Source organism: Sorex araneus, chromosome 5 (assembly GCF_027595985.1).
Source record: "Sorex araneus isolate mSorAra2 chromosome 5, mSorAra2.pri, whole genome shotgun sequence".
NCBI classification, from domain to species: domain Eukaryota; kingdom Metazoa; phylum Chordata; class Mammalia; order Eulipotyphla; family Soricidae; genus Sorex; species Sorex araneus.
The window spans coordinates 209,909,221-209,934,098 of record NC_073306.1 but is presented as its reverse complement, the minus strand read 5'-3'; the positions used below and the strand labels follow the sequence as shown (position 1 = coordinate 209,934,098).

Genomic DNA, 24,878 nt, shown 5'->3' with positions numbered 1-24,878 from the left:
ATTCAAATTAGCTGCAAAGGGGCCGGCAGAGTTCTCCTCCTCCTTCTGAAAGGGGCTCAGTTTTGTTTCTTTAAACCTTGGCTAATCTTTAATTGATCATATATCATTCAATGTGAACTAATATAACTCTGAAAATTCTCTCCAGAGTAGTTGAAAACTGGTTTATGGTTTTCTTAAAACCATTTTACTACTTAATAAACAGAACTTTCTTCCAAACAAATAATAATAATATAAAGACACCATTTCTTTCGTGTCTGCCCGTTATTTTGTGCTGGGCAGCTAGAAAGAATTTTTTTAAAAATATAAAGGTTTTTATTAAAATAATGCACTTTTACAAACTTAGACTATGGATTGCATTCCCCATATATTTATAGAATGTTTTACTTTTAACTTTTTTTTTTTTGTCCAAGTACTGCATTGTAATTGAACATGGAAATGTTTCACATCTGCATGGATCCATTTAATCTGTTTTTATCACAGTTATGCTTTCAATGGTGCTTTTTTCTCACATAGTTAAACCAGATTACATTAGAGCACTATTACAGCGAAGGCCAAACTTCAAACATGCAAGTCAAGTGCTGGGTCGCTGAGCTTCCTCCTGACCCCAAAAGGGCATTTTTTTTTTTTTTTTGCTTTTTGGGTCACACCCAGTGATGCACAGGGGTTACTCCTGGCTCTGCACTCAGGAATCACCCCTGGCGGTGCTCAGAGGACCATATGGGATGCTGGGAATTGAACCTGAGTCGGCCGCGTGCAAGGCAAACACCCTACCCGCTGTACTATCGCTCCAGCCCCCCAAAAGGGCATATTTGAGGAGCATTAAGTCCTTCATTTATCTTATTCATCGGTGAGGCTTATAGAACTAGCTTTGGGGACGGGGTAGCTAGTTTGGGGGCTCCTCACGTACTCTTCATGCCAAGGGCTTGCGTTTAACCCCCTGCCCTCACCCAGCCCGGCGCCAGCAGAAGTGGCCCTTAAGCACTGGGCTGGGAATAACCCCTGAGCCACCGGGTGTGGCCCAAAACCAGAAATAACAGGAATAGTCATGCTTTGCTTACTCCTTGGAAAAGAAAATCTCTAAAAAATCTTAAAGACCTTCTAGATGTAATTCTTCCCCGTGCCCCCATTGTACAAAAAAGCAAGCTGAGGTCCGCAAGAAGGGGGAAGTGATGCTTCAAGATGGCATCTCGGGGGGCTGGAGAGATAGCACAGCGGGTAGGGCGTTTGCCTTGCACGCGGCCGACCCGGGTTCAAATCCCAGCATCCCATATGGTCCCCTGAGCACAGCCAGGGGTAATTCCTGAGTGCAGAGCCAGGAGTAACCACTGTGCATTGCCAGGTGTGACCCAAAAAGCAAAAAAAAAAAAAAAAAAAAAAAAGATGGCATCTCGGGGTGGAGGACAGTACAGCGAGAGGGCATGCGCCCTTGTGCCTTTGCACGCCACGGACCCTGGTGCATCCCCAGCATCCCCTAGGGTCCCCAAGCACCACCAGGACTAATTCCTGAGTGCAGAGCCAGAAGTAAGCCCTGAGCATCACTAGGTGTGACCCTTTAAAAAAAAAAAATCTCTTTGTCCGCATCCTGCTTCTGCCTTCTCAAAATGTTCTGTCTCTGTCCTGGCCGAAACAGCACCTCGTGGGGGAGGCTGGGTGGGCTGCACCCAGCAGTGCCCGGGGCTGCTGCAGGCTCTGTGGAGGTTGCTCCGGGCAGTGCCAGGGGTCAAACCAAGGCCCCCTGCATGCAATGACCATCGCCAGCCCGTTGGACGCTCTCTCTCTGTCCCAACTTCCCCATCTTTAAAGAGGTGAAATAGGAGATGCTGATGAGTAATGGTGTCGTATTTACTTAGGTTGTCACCACAATTAAGGGAACTAAAATGTACAATATGCGGGACCTGAGTGAAAGCACAGCGGGTCGAGCGTTTGCCTTGCACATGTCCTGCCAGGTTTGATTCCCCGGCGTCCCATCAGGTCCTCCCAGCCCCACCGAGTCCTCCCTGAGTGCAGAACCAGGAGTAGGTCTGAGCTGGATGCGACCTCAGCACCAGACGTTAAAAATAACAAGTGTGCAGAATGCCTGGTGCAGCGTGGGCGCACAGCGTGATTCGTAAGCTGATGGGACCCCGGCCTTCTCTAAGGATCGCCAGCCGGGCTTTCGGAGAAGGAAAGCACCGTGGCCCAGTTCCCCTTCCTTAGAACCAGAGCCCACGTCCGCCTCGTGATGGACACGGCAGAGGACGAAGGACTCACACAAGCTCCTTCCTGCCTTGTTATGAGTCCAGCTGAGGGGACATGGTGCCTTTGAAAGGCCCCCGCGGGGCCTTCCTCGGGGCTGGCTCAGGGTGCGGGAGGAAGGGAAGACGGAGGAGAGTGAAGCAGACGCTCGACAGTGTGCAGTTACGAACCCGGGTGTCCTCAGCCGTGTCCTGCCCCACACGTGCCTTGTTGAACCTAGGGGAGCCGGGAGCACCTACTTACTGCACTCATTGTGGGGGGATCAGAGACATAAAACCTAACGCTTCCCTGGGCTCGCTAGGCCAGACCACTGAGCTTCCAGGCGGCCGTCTGGACCCGTGCATGGGATTGCCACGCGCGGATGCTCCTGTAGAAGCAGGCCCTCTCGGCTCTGGGCTTCCCCCACGCTGTGCCGTGGCTGCGTCACAGGCTCCTCCTGGGCCCAGGCTGTGACATCAGGCCAGGTCCTGCGGGCTGTGGCGTCAGGCCGAGTGCTGACGATTCCGGAGTATCTGCGGCAGGAGGACGGACGTGAATAGCAGCCTCCCTCTCGGCAGTGGCCCTGTGCTCCGGGCTAGCGCGTGGCTCCAGCCAGCCCCGTGGACACTAGAGCACGCTGGGCTGCTCAGAGCTGCCGGCCTCTCCCTGTGCCTCTCTGGGCCTGAGCCCGAACCCCGCGGGGCTGTTCTTGCTCGTGACGTAGGCAGCAGGCGAAGAGCTTGTGTCTCTGCTCTGATGCCGGCTGACCCGGCGGATTAATTTTTAATAGAAACGCACGCCATACTCAGGTCCAGAGTTCTTAGTGCCGAGACCACGGCGAGAATCAAAACTCCCCGCACGCAGGGAATTCTGGCCTCCAGAGGACAGAACACAGTTTTCCTGTACGGTCCTTTCAGGTGAAGGAAATCCACCGTGAAATCTTAAATCTTTTTGTTTTTTCCCTTTGAATGAATAATTCCCGTTCAGCCTCTGTCTGTTTTACTGTTCTGGCATTACTGGTTAAAGTATAAACTATTTCCCCAACTGTCCATGGGGATGGACGGGCAGTGAATACATCCTCGAAAGTGCCCTTGCCCCTGGACAGGACACTAATTGGACAGGACATCGTGTGCTCCACTACTGTGACTTGGTTGTTTCTTGTTTTTCTAGTTTAGTCCCCAAATGGCTTTTAGACCATTTCTATCTGAAACACGAAAGAGTTGGTTTTATTGATTACATAGAGAGAACATGTATTACATGCAATAGGGTTCTTTGGAGTAAGAGCCTTAAAACATAAGACCAAGTAGCGTGAAAGGAAAGAAAGAAATGGGAGAGAAAATGATCGAAGCATTTCATGTTGCGTAGATGAGAAACAACTTCAACTGTCCACTCAGACTCAGGAAAAATGGTACATCTTTTTGTTTTGTTGCTATGAAAAGTCATAAGTTGTTTAAATCTCATTATTTTTTCTTTTTGCTTTGTGGGTCACACCCAGTGATACTCCAGGGTTACTCCTGGCTCTGTGCTCAGGAATTACTCCTGGCGGTGCTGGGGGGACCATATGGTATGCTGGGGATTGAACCTAGGTCGGCTGCGTGCAAGGCAAACGCCCTACCCGCTGTACTGTCACTCTGACCCCTATAAATCTTCTTTTTAAATAGCTCTATTCATTTCCATTGTTGGTTTTAAGAGAAAATGGACAGACGTTGGTTAACGTAAAGATCCACTCTTCTGCAAATAAATAAATAAATAAATAAAGTATGCAGAGACCACATCATTGATAACTAAAATTAAAGATTAGCTGTGATGTTGTTAGGAGCACTTCTGCTGGAGTCAGACAACTTAAAGGGCTTTGGAACCTAAGACAATACTTCTTCTAGTGAAGTTTTTATGTTTTGTTTCGGAGGCCACACCCAGCGATGCTCAGCAATTACTCCTAGCTCTGTGCTCAGTAGCTACTCCTGGTGGTGCACAGGGAACCATGTAGGATGCTGAAATCAAGCCCAGTCAGCTGCATGCGAGGCAAGCACCCCACCCGCTGCCCTAGTTCCCCAGCCCCAGCTCCAAGTTAAGTTTCGATGAGTAGAAACGACTGGCCAACACACCTACCTACCAATAGCAGCATTTGGGGGCTTTATTTTGCCCCCTCTCCTGGACCAGCCAGCCAGCCGGTCCCCTTTCTGGTGCTCCGTTGCCTCTCCGCATGCTGAGTAACCGTTGGACCCACCTGAGAGAAAACTGCTGGCTGTCATCACCGTCATCACTGTCAGTGCATATCAGATACGCCACGGGGAGCTTGCCAGGCTCTGCCGTGCGGCGAGATACTCTTGGTAGCTTGCCAGGCTCTCCGAGAGGGGCGGAGGAATCGAACCTGGGTCGGCTGTGTGCAAGGCAAATGCTCTACCCGCTGTGCTATTGCTCCAGCTGAAAAAAAAAATTTTTTTGGCTTTTTGGGTCACACCCAGCAATGCTGTCATACTATGTGCAAAAGATGCCGTGTGTTCCATCTAATAATTCCCATTTTCTGCAACTTAACACTCGATTATTTTTCTAGGGGTTTCTTTTCACTCACCTCTCAATCCTGTTTCCACTCTTTGATGCTACTGTTCCTTGCCCATAGGAGAAGCCAGCTGTGAGAGTTGGTACAAATGAGGAAACAATTCTGTTCACCTCCAGGCTCAGCCACCATTTCTATCAACATGATTCTGTGTCACTTTTTAAGGGTTTCTAGGCAGAAAACAAACAAACAAACAAAAACCTGTCTTTAACATGACTTTTTTTTTGGGGGGGTCACACCCAGCGATGCTGAGGGATTACTCCTGGCTTTGCACTCAGGAATTACTCCTGGCGGTGCTTGGGGGACCATATGGGATGCCGGGGATCGAACCCGGGTCGGCCGCGTGCAAGGCAAACACCCTCCCCGCTGTGCCATCACTCCGGCCCCTAACATGACTTTTTTTAAAAAAAAAATTTATGTTTTCATCTGTGTTCCCAAATATCTCTGCTTTTCTTGCCCACGGTACCGTGGGGGCCTCAAACATTGTCAGCCATCCTTTTTACTAAATTTCTGGCTTATTCTGAACGGAAGCACGGTCCTGATGTCAGGAGATTTGGGTTCTAGACTCGACTCATCATTGATAAGGGATTTGCTCTTCACTTCTCTGGATTTCAGTTTTCTTGTGTGTAATTTTTGGGGGTGAATCAGTTCATCTCAAGCCCAACTACATTTAGCATCACTTGGGCAACTTTTAAACATGTGTGTGTTTGTGTGTGGTATCTGTGTTTGTGTGTCTCTGTGTTTCTGGGTGTCTGTGTTACAGTCTGGGCTGTCCCCTGAAATGCTGCTTAATCTCCTTCTGTGGCCCTAATTTGCAGCAAGGATGAAAAATTAGCTGATTAAATGATGTTGGCAGTTTCACCCACTCTAAGATCTGTGATTACAATGTGGTCTTTTAAAAATAAAATGCTGAGTGATCAATTATTTAAGGGGCAACTTATATGATAGCAGAAGAGAAAACTGTCTTATGAGTCAGATTCTGGAATTCCATAATTTAACATCATGGAACTCTAGACTTGTTTAAATTATAGTAATTCATAATTGATTTAAAGGGTCCCCCCCAAAAAATAGAGAATATTGGAAATAAAACACTTTCAACCATCTGAGATTTTTTTTTCTTTTTGGGTCACACCTGGAGATGCACAGGGCTTACTCCTGGCTCTGCACTCAGGAATTACCCCCTGGCAGTGCTCAGGGGACCATATGGGATGCTGGGAATCGAATCCGGGTCGGCCGTGTGCAAGGCAATGCCCTACTTGCTGTGCTATTTCTCCAGCCCTCAACCACCTGAGATTTATCTTTAAAATCTTGTAGATAGAATTTTGGTTCTGTGGGGTAGAACCCAGGACCTTGTGCATATGAGGTGTGTTTTCCACTTACCACTAACCTACGTCCCCAAGCCCTAGCCAGGATTTGGACTTTCTTTTCTTTTTGGTCCTACACCTGGTCGTGCTCAGGTTATTCCTAACCCTGCACTCAGGACTTACTCCTAGTGGTGACAGGGAACTGTACAGGATGACAGGGATAGAACCCATGTTGGTTGCATGCAAGACACCCTACTCACTGTACTATTGCTTTGGCCCCAGAAATTGGAATTTTTTAATGAGAAAAGGAATATATTGAGGTAGGTCTTAGGAGTAAGCAGAAATAAATACCTTCCCCTTAAAAATTTTTCAAAAGGATCAGGATTTTATGTGAGCTCCATATATTTTCTTCTTAAGGCTGTCTAAAATAACTTGAATAGCTTTGTCCTTGCTAAAACACTCTTAGGGATTTGGCTAATCCAAGGGACCATCACTTTAACCCTCGTCGTGAGCAGCCGCCGAGGGTCCCGGTGCAAAGCTCGAATGTGCTCAGCTCCGTCTGCCTAGCAGGAGCGCACGGCACAGGGCCGGTGCTGACTCCCAGTATCCGTGCTCTCACACCATTCCTGGGGTCAGGTGTTCTGGGGAAGGGGTGAGCCACAATGCCCAAGAGCTCCCTCTTTTTTCTCTTGTTTTTTTTTTTAATTTTGTTTTGTTTGTTTTTGTTTGGGGTTCACACCCTGCGGTGGTCAGGGCTTACTCCTGGCTCTGCACTCAGGAATTACTCCTGGAGGTGCTGAGGGGACCATATGGGATGCTGGGAATCGAACCCGGGTCGGCTCCGTGCAAGGCAAACACCCTACCCACTGTGCTATCGCTCCAGCCCCCTCAGGAATCACTCCTGATGGGCTCGAAGGACCCTATGGGGTGCCAGGGCCCAACCCGGGTCAGCCATGCGCAAGGCATAATGCCCTACCCACTGTACCATCCCTCTGGCCCCTCTACTTGTTAACGACACCCTCCCTTGAGAAGGACCTTGTCAGCAAGCACAAGGTCGCCTCCTTCAATACTGCTCTTAGTGCAGCCCTTGGAAATTCTCTTCTGAAAATAAGGGAGGATGGAGATTGTGTGTGTGTGTGTGTGTGTGTGTGTGTGTGTGTGTATGTGTGTGTGTGTGTGTGATGACGTGATAATGGTTTCTAACTATTACTGTCATAGAAATGAGCACTCTGGACAGGAACTGAGAGCTGAAAGTAGGTAGAGATATGCATGATAACCTTTCAGCACCTGTGTTGGAAACTATGATGCCCAAAAGGAGAGAGAGAGAGAGAGAGAGAGAGAGAGAGAGAGAGAGAGAGAGAGAGAGAGAGAGAGAAGGAAAGTGCCTGCCGTCGAGGCCAGTGGGGGAAGGGCTGGGAGGGACCTGGGGACACTGGCAGTGGGAAATGTGCTCTGGCGAGGGGACGGGCTTTGGAACACTGCATGGCTGAAGCCCTGTCACGAGCAGCCTTGTCACGGTGTGTGTCCCAGGGGCTGTCGGATACGTGGGCGGTGCCATTTCGAGCAGGACATCCTCATCGAAGCCTGACCTGAGCCCAGGGCGGAGAGGGGATAGTGCCGTGTGCAGCGCGCTTGCCTTACTCACCCCCACCTGGGTTCAATTCCCGCAAGCCTGCCAAGAGTCAGCCCTGCCTGAGCATCCTTGGCTGCGGCCCCCAGGCCAAACCCACACATACGCACAACAAGGATGTGAGCCCTTCTGCTGTGGGAATCCGATGCCTGGGAGACCACCAGTGACAGTACTATAAATACCAGAAACCCGATCCAAACATCTTTTGTTTTGTTTTGTTTTGTTTTTTTTGGGTCACACCTGGTGATGCACAGGGGTCACTCCTGGCTCTGCACTCAGGAATTACCCCTGGCGGTGCTCAGGGGACCATAGGGGATGCTGGGATTCGAACCCAGGTCGGCCGCATGCCAGGCAAATGCGCTCCCCGCTGTGCTATCGCTCCAGCCAGCCCCTCAAACATCTTTTTAAACTACAGCCCTTCAGGGTCTCCGAGAGGGGCACCTCTTACGCTCCCGGGGGGAAACCTGAAATCCTGCCGTTCTTTCCCCAGAGCCCGCCCCCCCGGCGCCCACCTGGCAGCCCGAGACCGGAGCCACGGACGACGCGTGCCTCTCCCCGCAGCCCGGGCGCCTGATCCGGCAGCTGCTGGACGAGGACAGCGACCCCCTGGTCTCCCCTCGCTTCTACGCCTACGGGCAGAGTGCGCAGTACCTGGACGACACGGAGGTGGCGCCTTCCCCGCCCAACTCCCACTCCTTCATGCGGTACGTGGCCGCGGCTCCGGGAAGCCCCCCGGGACACGAAAGGCTGTTCTCGTGCTGACGGCGTGTCTGTCTTGACTTCCCGTTCTTCCGTGTACCCCGCGGAGATCCCCCCGGGGTGTCGAGGGGACCCTGTCGCGTCCCCTGAGACTTGGGCTTCCTCCCTGCAAGCCAGCACCGGCCCTTGAGCTGTCTCTGCCCACGACCACATCGCTTTGGGCTGTTCCGCGTCTCTCCAGCGACAATTTCGGACATTTCCATTTGCACCTCCTTGTTTCGGGTGCGGGGAGGGGCTGGGTCACACCCGGCAGTGCTCGGGGGTGATGCTGGCTCTGCACCCAGCGGTCGCTCCTGGCGGGCTCAGGGGACCGAGGGTGCGATCGGGAGTGATTCCTGCGGGGGCTGGAGTGAATGCACAGCAGGTGGGGCACTGGCCTTGCACGCGGGGGTCGAACCCCCTCGCCCCGCGACTGCTCCAGCTCCTCGCGGCGCCTCTCGGCAGCTCCTTCCCATCTGAGCCCCCCTGTGAGCTCAGCGTCTGCAGCCGTTGGGGACCCGAGGCCGGAGCACAGGACACGGTGCCTCCACCGAGGCAGCTCCCCTGGTTCCGGGGCTCAGCGGCCGCCCACCCACTTTCCGGTGGGCGCAGGAAGGTGACGGGGGCTTTGCTCTCGCAGGCGCCGCAGCTCGTCCCTGGGCTCCTACGACGACGAGCAGGAGGACCTGACGCCTGCCCAGCTCACGCGCAGGATCCAGAGCCTCAAGAGGAAGATCCGCAAGTTTGAGGACAGGTTCGAGGAGGAGCGGAAGTACAAGGTGAGTGACCCGCAGGGCCGCTCCGAGGGGTGCCGGGGCCGAGGGCACCCCTCAGGGAGCCTCCAGCTCAAAAGCCGCAAAGACCAGAGAGTGTCAAGCCTCCACAGGCCTCCACACACGTCCCTGCAGCCTTGTGTACCCGTGTCCCCTTAATAAATCGAGTGTGTCCTTCTTTGCTTTGAACATATGGGTGAGCACGAGTGGGGGGAGTGGGCAAATGCAGGCTTTGGTTTGGCTCAAACTGAACTCGGGGTCACCTCCTAACTGCCACTAGTGCTGACCTCATTCGGCTTGCAACTATATTCTTAGTTTTTCTCTCAAGAATGGCAAAAGCCGTTTTTCAAGGGAGGTGCAGTGTAAAACAGCTTTTTATTCATCGTTCTGACAGCTAGGAGTCTCCAAGTAAGGCAGACAGGCCCTCTGAGAAGGTCCCGATTGTAGACCTCTAGCATGGAGGCTTTAATTCTCAGAAAGCATCAAAAATAACCAGAATGTAAAGGAGCCTGGAATCGGCCTTGTGGCAATTGCCCAGGTCACAGTTGCTTCCTTGTTGCGGGGACTTTGAATCATTCCTTCCCCCACCAAACAAGGTGACCCCGACCCCTCCCTTTATGCCTGTTTTTGCTTGGTTTCCGACACTCTAGCCACTGTAATTCTCTTTTCTCAGCCTTCCCACAGTGACAAAGCGGCCAATCCAGAGGTTCTGAAGTGGACGAACGACCTTGCCAAGTTCAGGAAGCAGCTGAAAGGTGGGCAGATGGCTCAGGCTGGGACTCTTTGTAGGAGACACAGGGACAGGAGCAGCGTCCGTGAGTCCCCACAGGTCGAGTCCTGCTGCTAAACTTCTTGAGGAAAGACGTTTTCCTGGCCCCGCTGCCCAGATCGCAGCGTACTCACCGACTCCCCCCTACCTGCCGGGGTTTCCGTCACGGGGCAGCCCAGGCCAGCCAAGATGTAAATTCTGCAGCATTCCTTGGTTTCCCCAAGCCACCGAAGGAAGGACGAGGATTTCAGCGTCGTCGCTAACCGTGTGTTTAATCCAAGGCTTCGGCCGTTGGGGTGTCAGGGGGAAAACACACAGACCCAAAAATGAACCGGGAAAGGGCTGGAGCTCCTTCCAAGGAGCCCGCCGTCTCTGCGGAGACGGGCGTGTGTTAGTGAGGAAGTAGAAGACAAAGCCAGGACCATTCAGAAAGGAGGTGATCCCCATCCTTTCTTGATCCCGAGACACGCTTCAGCCATAGTCTGGCCATGCAGAAAACGTTGGCCAGTGGTTGGGTGTTGGGTGCTCAGTACCTGCCTTTGATGACCAAGGGAGAGGCCTGGGTGCAAACAGTTCAGGCAGGAGCCCAGGCTCCCTCTCATAGTCCCCTGAGGAGACCCCCCCCCAAGCATGCCAAGTGTGGCCCCCAACCCCCAAATTAGTCAAGCAACCTGTAAGGGATCGGTAGAGGGAGACATCTGTCGCCAGCCGGTGAGTCTGAGGCATGGGTGTGAATAGCTCAAGAGCTCCAGGGCCCAGGGTGCAGGAGAGAGCCTGTTTGGCCTGACCGTCACCCCACGCTGTCTCTAGTAACCCTGGGGTCCGAGCTAGTACCATAATTAGCTTCTTCCCGACAGACAGGCCGAGCAGTGGCCTCCCAGGAGGAGAGGACGCTCTCTGGGCATGGCGCCCCCCCCCCCCCGCCCCGTAACTCTCGTCCCCTCCACCCACATCTTTCCGAGCAGACTCCAAGCTGAAGATCTCCGAGGAGGAGCTGGCCCCCAGGATGCGGCAGCGGAGCAACACGCTCCCCAAGAGTTTCGGCTCCCAGCTCGAGAAGGAGGAGGAGAAGAAGCAGGAGCTGGTGGACAAGGCCACGAGGCCAAGCGTGGAGGCCACGCTGGAGTGTATCCAGAGGAAGCTGCAGGAGAAGCGGGCCGAGAGCAGCCGTCCCGAGGACATCAAGGTGGGCTGGCCGTGGAGGCGTTGACGGAGGGACACCCTGTCACCTGCCCCCCACCCTCGTGTCACGCACTCCGGGGTCTGACGCAGTGGGTGGAGGCCAGCGTGCCTCACCGACCAGACCTGGGTTTCTCACCAAGAGTGAGGAGCCAAAACCCTCTGGAGCCATGGGACAAACACGCTCAGGCCCGGGGAGCACTGGGGGACTCCCCGGCAGGAGGGGCAGAGAGAAACCTTGAGACTGAGTCATCCCTAACTCCAGTCCGTGCTCGGGCCATTGGGCTAAGCCCCCGGTGGCCCGCAGGCTCGCTTACTCGGTGTCCGGCATGCCTCTGCTGCCAGCTGGGAGACCCTGCAGGCCGCCCTGGTTCTGCTGGGCCGGTGGTGTTCCCTGCAGAGGTCAGGAAGCCTGGGGATGCCTTGGCGGGGACCAGCGGGAACTGTCGGGTGGGAATCCTCCCCGAGCTGCCTTTGGGAACTGTGCCTAAACCACGACTCACAGAGTGGTCCCCTCTTTCCTTTCTCTCTCCTGTGTGTGTCTGTAGGATATGACCAAAGCCCAGATTGCGAACGAGAAAGTGGCCCTGCAGAAAGCTCTGTTGTACTACGAGAGCGTTCACGGCCGGCCGGTAGGTGTTTGCGCCGACTTTCCTCCTGAGATGCGTGATGGGTCTCCGTTCCGTATTCTTGCCTAGGAGCAAACGTAGCCAAGAGCGCCACTTTGTGTTTATTTGTTTGCTTTTTGTTTCATTTGGGGGCCACACTCAGCTGATGCTCAGGGCTGACTCCCGGCTCTGTGCTCAGGAATCACTCCTGGCAAACTCCGGGCACCAAGTGGGATGTCAGGGATTGAACCCAGGGATTGAACCCTGGGCAAAGAGAGTGAAGGAAGGGCCCTTATGTGCCGGGCCATCACTCTGTACTTTCACCGGAATGCCGTTTCCCGGGGGTACACAGGGAGTGCCCCTGATTTCCGTCCGACTCTATTAGTTCCTAAGGAAAATTCGTTTCTAGGTCAGAGTTCATCCCTCGAGCCGTGGTTCTGGGGGGGGATGTTGGCAGGGCCCGGCTGGCAGGCAGAGCCCTGCGTGCGGTGGTTCCCTGTCCGGGCCTGCCTGGCGGTGCCCCGTCAGCTGGCCCCGGCCCCCGGCACCCCATCCTGCTGGCCGTCACCCCGTCCTCAAGGCTGCGACCAGTGTTTGGAGCGAAGGTCCAGCTGCTGTCCGGAACCTCCCGCGTGAGGAATGTGGAATACGGCCTCTGCGTTTCGTAACTCAGGAAACGTTTGCGGTGATTTGTTCATCGTGTTTGCTGAGCGCTTGTGGTCGGCCTGACAGATCTAGGCTGGCGCGGGTTCCACGGCCGGCAGCAGAGAGGACTTTCGGCTGTCCTTTAAGGGATGGGCCGTAGCCTCGAGGGCGACGCTTCGTAACGTCCTGATAATTCAGAATATTCTCAGGGAGCCAGAAAGTGCTCGTGCAGGGATTTTCCTATAGCCAAAAGCATACGTCTCTTCCCCGCCTCCGCCACAGCTGAATAATAGATTCGTCCTTTCATAAAGAGGCACCGTTTCTTTTTTAATGTTAATTTTTGTTCTGGGCCACTCCTGGCGGTGCTCCTGGCTTACTCCTGGCTCTGTGCTCAGGGGAGCATTTGCGGTACAGGGATCAAACTGAGGCCGGCAGCTGCCGTGAATGCGCTTCAAGCCGTGTCCTAGCTCTCTTGCCCTAAAACAGGCACTTTCGAAAGAAGAAGCTTCCAGAATCATATGCTCGATGCCAACATCTTGAGAGCAAGGGTTCTCGCGCTGGCCCCTTAGTGGCGGCCCGGCTCGGGCCAGCTGCACTGTCCGTAGCGTGTCCTCTGTGGTAATTTGGTCCTGAGTCTACCAGGTTTAAGTTCAAAACCAACAAACAAGGAACATTGGAGCAGACGATGATTGACTTTCTTCTGGCCTGTCCCTGCAGTGGAAAAACACTGGCCTCCGGGATAGTGGGCGCGTCTGCAGCCAAGTGGGGTTTGGCTTCTCGAGGCGCTGACCCAAGTACTGAGTGCACCAGACCAAATACATTGTGCAACTCTGTCCTTCTCCTCGGGAGGACTCAGGACTGGCAGAGGGGGGCCGGGCCTCCAACCCGGGAGAATCCTTCTCCCCAGGCGCTCGGCCGAGGCGGCTCCTCTGCCCCCGGCCGGGTCCGGGTGCCTGACTGTGGACTGGGCCTCGTGCTGGTGCGTCTGTGGGGACTCGGGTGAGGCACCCGGGCCTGCACCTCCCGGGACACTCTATGTTTCCTTCTGGGCTACCCTGGCGTGTCAGGAGCCTGTGTGCCCTGCTCTCTGCCCCTCCGCCAGCGTGCCTTCACCTCGGGCCCCACACAGACACACACGGGCGCGTGCACACACACACACAACACACACAGAAACATACACACACACACAGACACACAGACACACACAGACACACACAGACACACACACGCACACACAGACACACACATACACAGACACACACACACACACAGACACAGACACAGACACAGACACACACACAGACACAGACACACACACGCACATGCACACACAGAAACATACACACACACAGACACACATGCACACACAGAAATGCAGCACACACAGACACACACGGATACACAGACACACACACACAGAAATGTAGCACACACAGACACACACGGATACACAGACACACGCACACACAGACACACACGTACACAGACATACGCACACACAGACACACATGCACACACAGACACACATGCACACACAGATACACGCACAGACACACGTACACTCAGATACACACAGACACACACGCACACACGAACACACAGACACACGTACACAGACACACGCACACACAGACACACTCGCACAGACACACATGCACACACAGACACACAGACACACACGCACACACAGACACACATACACAGACACATGCACACACAGACACATACAGATACATGCACAGACACACATACACTCAGATACACACAGACACACACGCACACACAGACACATGCACAGACACACGCACAGACACACAGACACGCGCGCACGGAGCGCCTGTGTTGGCGGCCTCTGAGGACTCAGCCCAGAGCCCCGGGAGTCAGGCAGCCCCCCGGGGGCCGTGTGTGTGGCGGGTCGTCATGGCTCCCAGGTGACGTCACTGCCAGGACCTCCAGCAAGCCCGGCTGTGCGGCTGGCCGGGCCAGAGGGCCCCGTGGCACTGAGGGGGCGTGGGAAGCCGGGCCGGAGGGCCCCGCAGCACTGAGGGCGTGTGGAGCCGGGCCGGAGGGCCCCGCGGCACTGAGGGCGTGTGTGGAGCCGGGCAGGAGGGCCCCGTGGCACTGAGGGGCCCGTGGAGCCGGGCAGGAGGGCCCCGTGGCACTGAGGGGCGTGTGGAGCTGGGCCGGAGGGCCCCGTGGCACTGAGGGGCCTGTGGAGCCGGGCTGGAGGGCCCCGTGGCACTGAGGGCGTGTGGAGCCGGGCAGGAGGGCCCATGGCACTGAGGGGCCCGTGGAGCCGGGCAGGAGGGCCCCGTGGCACTGAGGGGCGTGTGGAGCTGGGCCGGAGGGCCCCGTGGCACTGAGGGGCCTGTGGAGCCGGGCTGGAGGGCCCCGTGGCACTGAGGGCGTGTGGAGGCCCTGGCCCGCTGCTTCTTGGGGGAGAGGGTCCGGAGGAAGGATGCGGGTCCTGACCCGGGTCCTAGGCCTGGGGAATACAGTTCCCCACCTGCCTTGTCGCTCCGTGCCCCGCCTCGGGCGCAGGGAGACCCCACCTGTAGGGCCCCCACCTGTGGGCCCGGGTTCCGGCTTCTCAGGGCAGGGAACCACAGCTGGAGGCTTTTCAGACTGTCTGACTGCGGGGCCACAGCCAGCAGTGCTCAGGAGTCTCGCCCCTGGCGGGACTTGCGGAACCACTCGGGGTGCCGGGGCTCGAGCGCGGTCAGGCGCCCGGCCCACGGCCGCGTGTCTCCAGCCGCTCCCTGGGGAGCCGGAGTCGCATCCCCACAGCCCTGCCTCGGCGCGCTCGGTGTTCTCTGGTCCGAGAAAGCAGCCGGCTCTGGCCCGGCGCCCGTGCGTCTCCGGGCGGGAGGAGCTGGTGGGGGCCCGGGGCCGGCCTCGGGGTCAGGCGTCCTCCCGCCGCGCCCTGGATCCAGCCTTCATTCTTGTTCTTCCCGGTTGGATGAACTTGACGCGTCCCGAGTAGGCTGTGGCCGTGTGAAGGTTGCTTTGCTGCTCTTACACACAGTGCTCACTGCTGTCTGCCGCTTGCCACCTTCTGTGCTCAGTGCCATCACTCCCAACTCTCTCTAGCATTCATGACAAATGTGAACCCACGATCCACCCCTCAGCCGTGGCAGCACATTCTCCTTTGTCTTGGCTGAATAATGTTCCCTGGGTGTGCAGACCCCATCTTTTCATCCCCGTATGTGCCAGTGAGCGTCTCCGTGGCCTCCCTGTCGTGGCTTTTGCACCCGGGCCGTGATGAACCGGAGGTGGCTAGAATCCATCCTTTAAACAGTCGCACTCCATGCCAGATAACAATTCCAAATCAGCCCAGGCAGTGTGTAAGCAGACGTTCCTTAGAAACCTGTTATTAGAGGGAGAGAGAGAGGGAGGGAGAGAGAGGGAGGGAGGGAGAGAGTGGTGGGGGGCTCAGTTCTTCGTTTGCTGCCTTTCAGGTGACCAAGAACGAGCGCCAGGTGATGAAGCCGCTGTATGACCGATACCGACTGGTCAAGCAGATCCTGTCCCGGGTCAACTCCATCCCCATCATCGTGAGTGTCGTTTCGTGCCCCTGGCTGTGAGCACTAGGCCTCGAGCCTTTGAAGCTTGCTCGACGCTTTCTTTTGGGCCACACCCGGCGATGCTCAGGGGTTCCTCCTGGCTCTGCACTCAAGAATTACTCCTGGCGGTGCTCGGGGGACCATATGGGATGCTGGGAATCGAACCCAGGTCAGCCACATGCAAGGCAAACGCCCTCCCCGCTGTGCTATGGCTCTGGCCCCCACTCGATGCCTTCAGTGCGCTCATAGCCTGTGGCCGCGAGGGCAAATCATCCCTCAGTCTCCAGCAGCTCCAGGGCCCCACGCGAGCCTCCCTGAAGCCGACAGGTTGCGTGTCCCCCTTTGGAGAGAAACGCTTCGGCCATCCCCACCCGTTGGCATGAGCTGAGTCGACCCTGGTTTCCCCGGGAGCCCAGGGGGTGTTGGCTTCGCTCCCCCCCTCCCCGCCTCTCCTCCCCGACCTCGCTCTGGGCCCTGAGACCCCAGGACCCCGGATTCCCTCTGGCCCCAGAGACCATGCAGCCCTCGGGAGTTGCACCCTGGCAGAAGCCCCGGCTGTTGGCAGTTGGCAGTGCGGCCCCCTGTGTGGAGCCCCCGGGGCTCGGGGCCTCCCTCTGCGCTTGGACTTTGCTGAGTCAGAGGCAGCGGCTGGCCCTCGTGTCCGCCCGGGAGGGCCTCTCAGGAGCTGGTCTGCATGCTGCCCGCCGTCCCCTGGGAACTGCCCGGCCTCCCCCGCCCGCTTCTGGGCGTTTGGGGCCGCGTCCTCCCTGCCAACACCAGCTCCTCCTGCTTGGGCTCCCGGCTGGAGTCGGAGATGAGGGAGGGGCCGGGCCCTTCCCCCAGCTGGGAGCTGGAAGGGGGCAGAGCTCGGAGACCCCAGCGAGGTGTGTCTGGAGATGCTGCTTTTCTAGAACTTCCCTGCAAAAAAGAAAAAAAAATCATCAAACTAACCAGTATAAAGAGTCCACCTAAGGGGCTGGAGCGATAGCCCAGCGGGGAGGGCGTTTGCCTTGCACGTGGCCGACCCGGGTTCGATTCCCAGCATCCCATATGGTCCCCTGAGCACCGCCAGGAGTAATTCCTGAATGCATGAGCCAGGGTGACCCCTGTGCATCGCCGGGTGTGACCCAAAAAGCAAAAAAATAAAATAAAAGAGTCCACTTAAGAGAACATTCTTTCTCTTTTACTTGGAGTGGGGCGGGGGCGGGGGTGTCTTGGCTTCTCGTGGCTTGCTCCTCGCACAGTGCTCAGGGCTCACTCTGGGGGGCAGCTCGGGAGATCCTGCGCGGGGCAGGGACGGGACCCGGGGCAGCCACACGCACGCACGCCAAGCCCTGCGTCTGCAGCCCGTGGGGCATGAACAGGCTCCTCCCGGCGGCCCGTCTCATGTCTGCGTGACTGCAGGGGCCCCGGCTTCCCTTGGCTTCCGGAGGCCGCGGGCAGCTGGGCCGGGCACGGCCCTCAGTGCCCCTCGTGGCCCCTCCTTGGCTCGAGTGTGAGCCCTGGGGCGGTGGGACTCAGAAGGGGACCGACCGTGTTGCCTGCCTGGGCGCGAGGGCGGGGCGGCCGGGCGGGGCTCAGGGTCTCACCCGCGTGTTCCCACCCTCCGCAGGGTTCTCCGTCCAGCAAGCGGAGAAGCCCGTTGCTGCAGCCCATCATCGAGGGCGAGACGGCCTCCTTCTTCAAGGAGATCAAGGTAAGGCCCTGGCCCCGACGGGACGCAGCGGGTGGCCGAGCCTTCTCTGTTTGCCCCGGGTTGGGTTTGGGTTTGGCTCACGCCAGCTGGGCTGGGAGTTACTCCTGATGGGAGGTCGGGGATGGAACCGGGCAAGGCGGATGCCCCACCCACTGTGCTTACGTCCCTCCGCACCCCCCCACCCCAGAGCGCCCCCTAGCCTGCAGGTACTTCTGCTTTTGTCCTAGAACTGTGTTTTGCCTCTTGGTGTTGTTTTTGCTTTTATTTTGCTTTCAAGGAAAGCAAGAATCTCCTGTCTGTTCCTTCTTCCTTTGTTTCATATTAACAAGCAAGAGTTTGTATTTGTTTTGTCTTCACTGGTTGGGAATTGGGTTTTACCTGCTTCGTAGTTTCGTTAAATTAACTCATGCGGTTTCTTTCTAAGGAACAAAAATTTCATTCCTGGGGCTGGAGAGAGCAGTAGGACAGAGGTTAAGGCACTTGCCAAGCATGCAGCCAACCCGGGTTGAATCCTGGCCCCACCCCCGTCCCGAGCACTGCAGGGCGGCCCCAGCCCTCACCCCTGCTCCCGTCTACTGAGTTCACAGAAAGATGAACAAAGGCAGCGTATTCGGGACCCAGGGAGATGGTCCCTTTCCCACTCTCTCCCTTAGCTCGGGCTCTCCCTCCTCCCCCGCCCCGTGCCCCCCAGAGTGCACCCCAAGTTCTTGCTCCTGGGTGGCTGCCCATTCAGGGTCCTCAGCCTCACTGGGGTCCTCTGAGCAAACTTAACAACCCGGGAACCTCAGAGACAATCAGATGCATCGTCGTGACGGGGGTCTGGCCCTTAACCATGTTATTGGGAGTGTTAGAAAGACTTGCAGCATTCAGAAGATGGTCAGGCAATCCGAGTAAGAAGGGCGGCTGGAGACCCTCTGACGAGGACAGGGACCTTCACTGCACCATCACCAGAGACAGTCCAGTAGTCAGAGGCCCCTTGGCCAGAAGGAGAATTAGCGATGAAACATCAAAAATAATCCTTTTTTTCTGGAGAGTAGTGTGCTGAGTGAGGGGGAGCATACGCGGGAAGATCACTGTCCATGTGGATATAAAGGTGTGTAGGGGAAGGTCAGATGCCCAGAGACAGTCAAGTGAAGAGCAGGAGAACTGGCCTTCTGTAGGAAGCTCGTTACTGGCAAAGGGTGGGGCGTAAGTTAGGGAAGGGAACACAAGGACAGTGGGGGGGCATGGAGGGGGGAGGCCCCAGGACTGGGGACATTGATGGAGGGGAGCGGGCACTGGTGCAGAGATTGGTGTTGGAACAGTGTAGTCCTGAGTCTAAATCACAGATATCTGTGTAACTTTGTCATTCACGATGATTCTGTTTTTTAACATAGTAAAAAAAAAAAAGGAATAATACAATTTAAAAAGTCTTTCTTTCTTTCTTTCTTTCTTTCTTTCTTTCTTTCTTTCTTTCTTTCTTCTTCAAGAATCAATCTTAAACAGTTAAATGCCAAAGGGGTGGTTAAAACCTAAAAGCAAAAAAAGTGAGTTTTCATTTGTGGAATGTAAAATAACAAAGTATGAGACTAACATCCAAGGACAGTAGGGACGGGGCCTCTGTGGTTGGATAGGAAGATTGCTCTGTGGTTAGAAGCCTGTCTCATGAGCTGGGGGGGAGGCAGCTGGGACAGAGAAGGGGTCACTAAGTCAGTGATGGTTGGAGGGGTCGCCCGGGACTGGGGGTGTGTGCTGAGAGTAGATGAGGGACCAAACATGATGGCCTCTCAGTATCTGTATTTGAAACCATAATGCCCAAGAGTAGAGAGAGAGTCTGGGGGAAATTGTCTGCCACGGAGGCAGGGGGAGGGTTGGGATGGGGGATACAGGGGATATTGGTGGTGGGGAATGTGCACTGGTGGAGGGATGGGTGTTGGATCATTGTGTGACTGAAATTCAAGCATGAAAGTTTGTAACTATCTCGCGGTGATTCAATTAAAAAAATAACAAGAATAATAACAGCAACAACAAAGTGAGTTTTAAGAGATTCACTTGTTGGGACCAGAGAGACAGTCTCGGGGTTAGAGCACAGCTGACCCGGCTCAGTCTCTGCTCTGCACCTGGTCCTCATCGGCACCCCGGGACTCACTCCTGAGCACAGAGCCAGGAGTCACCCCTGGGCACTAACATATACAAAGGAAATAAACATAGTTTTAGTTGTTCTCTTGCCCGTCAGGGTCACTGGCCTCATGCAGTAAGGAACGTTCATTTCAGAAATCGGGGCCCGGCCCGCTGGGGGGTGTGGCCAGAATCCCTCCTTTTCCTACTTGGTTCTTGTTATTTTTAACCGTAGTAAGAGACCAGGGGCTAAAAACGGCTGCTCTTTTATTTGTTCCTTATCTGTCAGAAATCTAAAAAAAACCTAGTATGCCAAATTTTTAGGTATTAGGCAATCCTTTTTCTTGTTAGTCACGTTACTTTAGCTAGAACTTGCTTTATAAAAATGCTCTCGACATGAGAGTTATGCCAACGTCCTACTCGCAGAATAAAAATTAGAGCTGTTTTCTTGCAAGATGATGTTGAAAGAAGACCAATTCTGTCGAACTGTTATACACAATAATTAAGTCGCTGTAATTGAAGAAATGTGAGCAATTGTGCGTGTCAAATTAGCACATTTCTCTTAGAAGTATGTGATAGAATTGTTACTTGGTTTAATGGGTTCTTTAACACGTTCAAAATCGGACTTTCTCGATTGCCTCCTTACACAATGGAAGCCGTACCACAGAGGCCTTTCTCCCAAGGGCGGTCAGGCAGGGAACCCTCCCGAGGGACCGGCGCGCGTGGTTAGGACGTGGGAACTCCGGGCTCTGAAGTGACCCCTGAACCCAAGCTGAGGGCCCCTTGCTGTCCTCAGCGCTGCCACCCCCAGAAAAGTGGTGAGTCAGAAGCAAAGAAGAGGGGGCTGGAGCGATAGCACAGCGGGGAGGGCGTTTGCCTTGCACGCGGCCAACCCGGGTTCAATTCCCAGCATCCCATATGGTCCCCTGAGCACCGCCAGGAGTTAATTCCTGAGTGTATGAGTCAGGAGTAACCCCTGTGCATCGCCAGTTGTGACCCAAAAAGCCAAAAAAAAAAAAAAAAGAAGAAGAAGCAAAGAAGAGAACCTTCTCCCCAGGCTGATCCTTGAGCCCAGTTCGCTAATTCCCGAGAATGTTCCGGCCGCTCTGCCCTGGCCGGCCAAGCCGCTGGGCAGAATTGCAGCCCGTTTTGCAATGATGACATCGCCTTTGTCAATACCGGGGCCTTTTGGTTCATTTTGTTCCAGTTGGCCGGGCTTGTTAGCGAGTTTGGGATTGTACCGACTCTTGGCAGCTGTGGGTTTAGAAAGCCGAGTGGGTACGAACAAGGAGATGAGACCGAAGTGGTTTCTACAAAAGAAGCCGTCCTCCGTTGGAAACGCTTCTGGGGACGTTTATAGAAAACAGAGGCAGCTCAAGTCCTGAAGCCCAGCTCTGCCAAGCCCCAAGTCCTAGAAATCAGCTCGTCCGTTTTCCTGAGAGGGGGGAGGTCGCCTGCTGCAGGGCCCGGGAGGTGGCGAAGGAAGGGGTGGGCTCTCTCGGGCAGGCGGGTGCCCGGGCTCTATCCCAGCAACCCGTCAGGGTCCTTGAGCACCACCAGGTGTGCCCCCTAAAATTCGCTAGCACAGGGGCTTGTTCCGAGGAGGTGACCGAGTCCTCAAACATGGACAGCAGGGGGGAGTGTCCGCTCTCGTGACAGGAGATAAGTGTCGGTGACAGCTGAAAACCTACGCCAGAGAAATCTGGTCTTTTTGTCTGTGCTTTGTCTTGGGGCCACCCCAGCTGTGCCCGGGGCTTACTCCTAGCTCCGCACTCCACACCAGGCACCAGGTGGGGGACCTGGGGCCGACCCTGGGCCGGGCAAGTGCAAGTCAAATGCCTCCCCCCACCCCCCGTATTGTGTCTCTAGCCCCCGCAGTCGTTTTTTATGCTAAAACACAATGTCATTATAAAATGTGTCATTTGGGGAGGTATGAGCTTGCTAACGAAAGCATTACAGTTGGAGGCTGCTGAAATGTTGAGACTCTATTTCTCCCTCCTTCGTCTATTTCTCCCTCCCTCTCTCTGTTTCTCCCTTCCTCCATTTCTCCCTCCCTCCCTCTACTTCTCCCTCCCTCCCTCTTTCTTTCTCCCTCTCCCTCTCTCTATCCCCCTCTCTCCCTCTCTCCCTTTCTTTTACCCTCTCTCTCTCCCTCTATCTCTCTCCCTCTCTGTCCTCTCTCCCTCTCTCTCTTTCTCTCCCTCTCTGTCCTCTCTCCCTCTCTCTCTCTCTCCCTCTTCTTCCCTCTCTCTCCTCTCCCTCTCCTTCTCTCTCTGTCTCTATCTCCCTCTCTCTCTCTCTGTCTCTCTCCCCCCCCCTGTTTAATTTCATTTAATTCAGTTAACATAAGCAACAACCTACCATATTCCGCAGCCTGCTCTTCACAGTTCCAAACACAAGTGCACCCCGACTCTCCCGGGTTTGGGCAGAACCTCCCAAGCGGTGTTTCTCAGCCGGGAACCACACGGTTGCCCAGCAGGTCCCAGGATCCTCCAAGGGAGACGCCAGTGAGCATCCCATAACCGGGGAGGGTGCTGGCACAGAACGGGGGGGCTGCAGGAAGGGACGAGGCGAGCAGGGCCAGAGTCAGAAGGACCCCCTGCTTTCCGGATCGATCTGTAGTGTCGTTGGTCTGTGAACAAGGATGGGAGTCACGGGAGGGGGGTCGTCAGAGTCCCAGGCACAGCATTTGACGCCCCCAAACCCGACTCGAGTCATGCTGGTTTTCCGGACTCGGAGGCGAGGATGGTTCGGCACCCCCGCGCGCCCCACGTCTTCCACAGCTGTGCGTGGGATCCCCCGGCCCCTGCGTAAGTCTCCACACCTCGGTTTCCTGTTGCCGACCAGCTCCACTCACTCCCGGGGCAGCCAGGCTGTTGGCCTGTCCCCCCCGGAGAGGGACGTGTTGGCCGGTCCCTCAGCCGGGCCACTTTCCCCGGCCACCTGGACGCTCTCTGCGCGCTGCTCCCTCCTGGGCTAGCCGCACCCTCGCACCCTGGCAGTCAGTCGCGTCCCCTGAGCCTGCCCCTTGCTCTTTCTCTTTCGCCCGCGCCCTCCCTAAGGGCCCTTTCACGGTTAAAGACTCGGCAGTTCTCCCTCTGAGCGAGGCGGTGTTTATAATTCTCCGTTTTCTGGAGCTAGAATTGCTCCAGCCCAGACACCGACTTCATTACGGCAGACGTCTCCTTTGCAGCTGGATTTATGGTCTGTCTGGGGCTCACACACTCCCTCGGTTATTGTGTTAGCGCTGGATTGCCCGCCGCGCTGCAGATACTTACTCAGCCGCAGTGCTCGGGCGGAGGCTCTGCCCCAGGGCTTCTGGCCAGGAAGGGCCCGTCCCCGCCCCCTCCCTCTGCTCAGAGCTGCGGGGCCGCGCTCCACACACACAGTCTCAGCTCCTGCGGCGGGAGACTCCAGAGGATAGAATTTTTTTGTTTCTCTTACAAAAAAGAAACGTTTGAATTATTCATCCCAAAGTCAATTCCGCTCTCTAGCCTTTAAACTGTGTTTAATCATTTACACGGAGAACATTCATAATGAAGCACTCGCTCCCCATGGACCGAGCAAGACCGTGGCAGTTAGGCGGCCCCGGTAGGAAAGTCTGGAAAAGATGCCTCATTCTTGCCCATGCCGCCTTCGTCCCTTCCTGACGGTACTTTTGCTATCATTGTTACATAATGGTCTTGGGGGGGGGGGGGGCTGTTTGTTTTCTCACATTATTTCTCTTCAGAATGAATATTTTTCAAAAACGTTATTGAATCACCGTGAGATACAGTTACAACGCTTTCATGCTTTTGAGTTTCAGTCCTACAGTGATGGAACACCCGTCCCTCCACCAGGGCACATTCCCCACCACCAGTGTCCCCAGTATCCCCCCCATCCCAGTCCCCACCCTGCCTCTATGGCAGACAATCTCCCTCACACTCTCTCTCTCCTTTGGGGCATTTCCCACCATTCCAGCCTGCCTGCCAGGGGCTGATGCTACATCACTTATTGTCCTTTGTTCGTTTTGAATGTCACGGGTCACAGCTGCATGCTTCTGGAGTCCTGGGTTGCAAATGGCTGGGTTCCGGAGACATCTCTGCAGGGCACTCATCCACTCTGGGATTCAGTTGCGGGTCTCGGGGTCAGAGCTGTTGGTGTGCCGAGCTGGTGCCCAGCGGGCGGGGAGCCGGCCAGGAGATTTAGTCCTGGTACCCGCATGCCTGGGCCTTGCTTGTGGGATGTCTTGGGTACCGGGTTTCCACCTGGAGTAGGCGGGAGACAGCACCTGCTCCGCCCGGGGTGCCCGGCAGAATCGGCTCAGTATGGGGCCTGGAGAGATCTCTGGCGCTGTGCTGCCCTCTGATTCGCTGCTCCTCTGTCTCTAAGAATGAATATTATTTTTTTTTCTTTTTGGGTCACATCCGGTGATGCACAGGGGTTACTCTTGGCTTTACATTCAGGAATTACTCCTGGCGGTGCTCGGGGAACCATATGGGATGCTGGGAATCGAACCCTGGTCGGTCGCGTGCAAGGCAAATGCCCTACTCGCTGTACTATTGCTCCAGCCCTGAGAATGAATATTATTAGACAGACCAAACTTTATGATAAGAAAAGTTCACTGCCTGCCATGCATATATTTCTCTTGGATCCACGATAACTAATCCTGCCTTCTGAGACTGGTTTGCTACCTGAAATTTCTTACTTTACCATGAAAATCTGATTTTATAGTTCCTTTTGTTTCTGAAGCTTACCTAACATTTTAACCAATGTTTTATTTTAAAAAAAAAAAATCGGTATGTTCTCTTCAAGCCTAACTATTCATTTCAATTTTCTCTTAAAATCTTTAAGACCCTACTATTGTTTTTTCTTAGATTTGCATAGTTTTTCTTTCACTTTCAATTGACACTCAGAGGACCTAATTTAAATATATCATCCAGAGAGACCAAGTATCTTCCTTTCCTTAGAACCTGAGGTGGTGAAAAGTAATCAGGGCCTCTGGAAGCAACTTGAAAACAGCCTAAGAGTTTCATAATTTCATTCATGGGAAGATAACTGTTTGGGGCTCCTTAAAAATTGCTGAAAATCTGGTGCATCAACCAGCCACAAAATGGTTTATACTT

At 55.0% G+C, this 24,878-nt stretch overlaps 1 protein-coding gene across 3 annotated transcripts in view; it reads left to right on the top strand.

Annotated features, from left to right (window-relative positions):
• FAM13A (family with sequence similarity 13 member A) overlaps nucleotides 1-24,878 on the top strand; it is a 246,164-nt gene that overhangs the window by 212,793 nt on the left and 8,493 nt on the right. For all 3 annotated transcript variants that reach the window (XM_055138786.1, XM_055138788.1, XM_055138787.1), the window contains 7 exons: nucleotides 8,196-8,409; nucleotides 9,084-9,222; nucleotides 9,890-9,971; nucleotides 10,951-11,171; nucleotides 11,713-11,796; nucleotides 15,876-15,971; nucleotides 17,593-17,676. In XM_055138786.1, the coding sequence (XP_054994761.1) occupies nucleotides 8,196-8,409; nucleotides 9,084-9,222; nucleotides 9,890-9,971; nucleotides 10,951-11,171; nucleotides 11,713-11,796; nucleotides 15,876-15,971; nucleotides 17,593-17,676 (920 nt within the window). The remainder of the gene's footprint in view (nucleotides 1-8,195; nucleotides 8,410-9,083; nucleotides 9,223-9,889; nucleotides 9,972-10,950; nucleotides 11,172-11,712; nucleotides 11,797-15,875; nucleotides 15,972-17,592; nucleotides 17,677-24,878) is intronic.